At 34.4% G+C, this 2,288-nt stretch overlaps 1 gene segment (V, D, J or C); it reads left to right on the top strand.

The window, feature by feature from the left end:
- The window catches only part of LOC107658315 (Ig kappa chain V region 2717-like), a 2,576-nt gene extending 2,337 nt beyond the window's left edge, over positions 1–239 (top strand). Inside the window, 1 exon segment of the V gene segment in view lies at positions 75–239. Coding sequence covers positions 75–239 — 165 coding nt within the window.
- The last annotated feature ends 2,049 nt before the right edge of the window (positions 240–2,288 follow it).

The raw sequence follows: 2,288 nt of genomic DNA, 5'->3' as shown, positions 1-2,288 counted from the left end.
CCGCTCTTCAGAAACCTACGGGTGACGTCACGGACACTACGTCCACGTTTTTATACAGTCTATGGTATCGACAGAAGCCTGGATCAAAACCAGAGTTTCTGCTGCTGATTGTTGAGTCCACTAAATATGTCAACAAAGCTGACCAACCTCATCCACATATGTCCATCAGACTCCGTAATGATAAACGTGTGGATCTGGAGATCTCCTCTGCTGCTGTATCAGACTCTGCAGTGTATTAATGTGCTCTTCAGCCCAGTGACAGGAAAACAAACTAGCTACACTGTACAAAAACTTTTTCTTGCATATTGCATAATCATATTTTTAAGCTTCCCCTCATGCAGTCTCATTATTTTTCAACTTTCAATTCCTTATACGGTGGTCTTTCTCTAAGAATTACTGTACCATTTAAATGTACAATACGCCAAATTAACCAGTATGCCATAGTATGAACTCACATGCAGGAGAACATTCCTTTACGCAAAACTTGGCAAAACAATTAAAAATAATAAAAATAAAAAACAGCAAGTAACTATGAAATTTAATCAGTATTAAATATACAAAAATCAATAAAGCAAAACAAAGCTCGGTAGCACATTAGTTTAGGGACCAATTCTCATCATTAACTAGTTGCTAATTAGCATGCACATTGCTAGCATATTGGCTGTTTAATAGTACTTATAAAGCACATATTCTGCATGACCATATTCTGTATCTTTAATCCTACCCAATACCTAAACTTACTTACCTTACTACCAATTAAAAAGCAGTAATTAGGAGTTCACTGAGGCAAAAATCATACTTAATACAGTTATTTAATAGTAAGAATAAAGTGTGACCAAAAGTTCCTTATATGTCTATAAACAGGACAAATTCCTGCAGATGAGACTATGATTACTTTGCTATGTGATTTTGCACAGTAAACATAAATTGCGCAATCAATCAGATCTCTCTGGACAGCAGGGCCGGGCACAGCCTGGTGGCTAGAGCCACTGCCCCTCTGCCCTAATCAGCTGAGGTGCCCCTTTGCTGATAAACGTTGTGTTATTTATATTAGATCTGATCGGGTACAAACAAACAAACAAAAAAATACAATGCCTTCACAAAAAAGAAGGCAGAGACAAAGAGAGAAAGAGCGAAGGGGGCTGCTAAAGGCAGTTCAACATTGCAAACATGGATTCAAAGCTCCAGCAAGCCAGCAGGTAAATCATCATATTGAATATTTAGCAGTTTTTCACATTTTAATTCTTGCAATTAAGTATATTTCCCATTATAATCACTTAGTTGATACTAGTAATCTATAACACATCATATTTATAATATTTTATTAAAACCATATTAATAGTAGGCCTTAAAAAATGTAATATACATTTTCTAAATGAGTTGTTTATTAGTATATAATATAGATTTATGCTGTATAATAATAAATTAAATGTCTAATACTTATACTTCCAATTAAGATGAGGCAGAAGCAGGCTCAAAAAGTGAGGGAGAGCCCACTCTATCAAAACACCTACAATAAAGTCTGAAATTATTACAGAGTGTGTTGTCTTCTCTTATAATTCAATTCAATAATTCAAGGCATTGATGTCTGCCTACAAAACCACCACTGGCTCTGCACCCCCTTACCTAAATTCATTACTTCAGACTTATGTGCCCTCTAGAATCTTGCGTTCTGCAAGTGAACATCGCTTTATTGTGCCATCCCAAAGAGGCACAAAATCACTTTCACAGACTTTTACATGAACTGTTCCCTCCTGGTGGAATGACCTGTCAAAATCAATCCGAGCAGCTGAGTCCTTAGCCATCTTCAAGAAACAACTAAAAACACATCTCTTCCATCTTTATTTGACCCTCTAACTCTAGCAATCTCTATTCTAATTATATTCTTTTAAAAAAAATTGCCCCTTTTAGACTTGCACTCTATTCATTTACTAACTGCTTGTTTTCTTAAAAAAAAAAAATTTTTCTTAGAATAGAGCTTCTCTATTCTTTGTTAAGTCTATCCATTTTCTTTTTATTTATTATACAATTAACAAAAAGCAAAAGAAGGCCTCTAACACTAGCTTGCTCTATTCTTTTTCTATTCTATCAGTTTTCTTTTTTATTTATTATATAATAATAATACAAAAAAAAAACATGCTACGTGTACTGCATTAGGCTAACTGAGACTTGTCATAGCACTTTCATATCATTGCTCTTTTGTTGATTTTTATTGCTTCCATTGTCCTCATTTTTAAGTCGCTTTGGATAAAAGTGTCTGCTAAATGACTAAGTGTAAATGTAATATG

Source organism: Sinocyclocheilus anshuiensis, unplaced genomic scaffold, assembly GCF_001515605.1.
Source record: "Sinocyclocheilus anshuiensis isolate Anshui unplaced genomic scaffold, SAMN03320099.WGS_v1.1 scaffold375, whole genome shotgun sequence".
Classification (NCBI taxonomy): Eukaryota; Metazoa; Chordata; class Actinopteri; order Cypriniformes; family Cyprinidae; genus Sinocyclocheilus; species Sinocyclocheilus anshuiensis.
This window is presented reverse-complemented; position numbering and strand designations above follow the sequence as displayed.